At 46.7% G+C, this 1,615-nt stretch overlaps 1 protein-coding gene across 1 annotated transcript in view; it reads left to right on the top strand.

Annotated features, from left to right (window-relative positions):
* The window catches only part of PTGER3 (prostaglandin E receptor 3 (subtype EP3)), a gene marked incomplete at its 5' end in the record, with an annotated part of 7,194 nt that extends 5,959 nt beyond the window's left edge, over positions 1–1,235 (top strand). The window contains 1 exon segment of the mRNA XM_010079878.1: positions 948–1,235. Coding sequence (XP_010078180.1) covers positions 948–1,235 — 288 coding nt within the window.
* Positions 1,236–1,615: the final 380 nt, after the last annotated feature.

The following is a 1,615-nucleotide window of genomic DNA, read 5'->3' on the forward strand; positions in this document are numbered from 1 at the left end:
CCCCATGGCCCCCAGCTGCGGGGTTACTGGTGGTGCTGCCACGCCTGCTTGCATTCAGTCCCCAGAAAACCAGCCTGCGTGTGGCTTTTGGCTGCTCTGTGCCATGAGATATGGCAGACATCCGTGATGGAAACGTGTCGCCGTGTCCGTAGTGTCCCTTGGGCACGGCAGTCTGGGTGCTGTGGGAAACAGGTTCCTGAATACATCAGTGGGAGAGCTGGCCTGGGGGGGAAAGGAGGAACTGTCGATCGGGTTAACACAAAATGTAGTCTGGGGCTTTTGAAAAAATAAAAATAATTTTTTTTTTCTGTTTACTCTAAAGTGTTTTATTGACTCCTAGCCCCAAACACCTTTATTAACCCTTTCCTTTTAATTTGGCTCAGTTCGTTAGCAGAATAGTTTACCTTAAAATCAAATTCTAAAATTTAGAAGTCATAGAATAAAGCATCTTAACTCTAAAATGAAGACACTTTTCTATTTGGAATTTTTTTTTTTCTGACATTTACTGTAAGAACATAATTCTGAAGAGCCCTACTCACGAGTTCCTCAGCAGTTCCTCGTAATTGTGATAATACCATAATGCTGAGTCCCTTGAAGCCGAATTTGCGAGTTCAGCTGTTTCCCTTTCCAGCCAGGGCCGTGCTGAGCCCCAGGATGAGCACCCAGCTCTCTGTGCTGGCTCCAGCAGGAAGCAGCATGTGCTGCCCTGGTGTAGCAGGAGATGGGTAAATCTGGCTGATAGCTGAGGGGGATCGTGGTTATCACTCACCTCGCACACACAGAGGCTGAGCCACTCTCTCAGCGTTTGTTTGCTCTGAGAACGGTTTGAATTGGACGAGGGGGAAAAAAATTCTTGGCAGGATTTTGTCTTTAGGGCTGGTTGCATACAGTGATGCACAGATGTGGGCTCTTAACGGATATCACTTTTTCCCCCTCACTTGCCTTAGATCATGATGTTGAAGATGATCTTCAGCCACACGTCGTTCGAGCACTGCAGGAGGTTCTCCGGTGAAGCCCAGAGCTCAGAACTGCACAAGGAATGCAATTTCTTCTTGACAGCCGTGCGTTTGGCCTCGCTGAACCAGATCCTGGATCCGTGGGTTTACCTCCTCCTCAGAAAGATCCTCCTCCAGAAGTTCTGCCAGGCGGCCAGCGCCGTCTCCAAGTGCTCGAACAATGAGTGGAAGGAGAGATCCATCACCTTGTCGGAGGAAATCCGACGGACAGCGGCATGAGGGAACATGATCCGTTTGCATGGAAATGACTTTTGCCAACGAGTGGTTTTAAACCCTACTGTGAATTTGGGGTGTCTGTAACGTGTTGGCATCTGCATAAATATCTGAAAATGGTGTTACCAAGGGGACTTGTGGTGCCAAATAGTTATTTATCCAATGTGCCAAAAATTCTCAGATACAGAAGAAGGAATTGCTTTTGTTTCTATGTTCTGTTGTAGTTGCCATTCAGAACTGAGCTGCAGAACGTGACGTTTTGTGTGCCTAAAACGGAGTTTGGAGGGAATTTTCTTGTGTTAAGGTAGAAAAAAAATAATTTTCCTATCGGGGGACACTTGGAACAGATTCAACAGATTAAATTCCTGAAGAGACCCACTCCTATA

Source organism: Pterocles gutturalis, unplaced genomic scaffold (genome assembly GCF_000699245.1).
Source record: "Pterocles gutturalis isolate BGI_N339 unplaced genomic scaffold, ASM69924v1 scaffold32704, whole genome shotgun sequence".
In the NCBI taxonomy this organism is placed as follows: Eukaryota; Metazoa; Chordata; class Aves; order Pterocliformes; family Pteroclidae; genus Pterocles; species Pterocles gutturalis.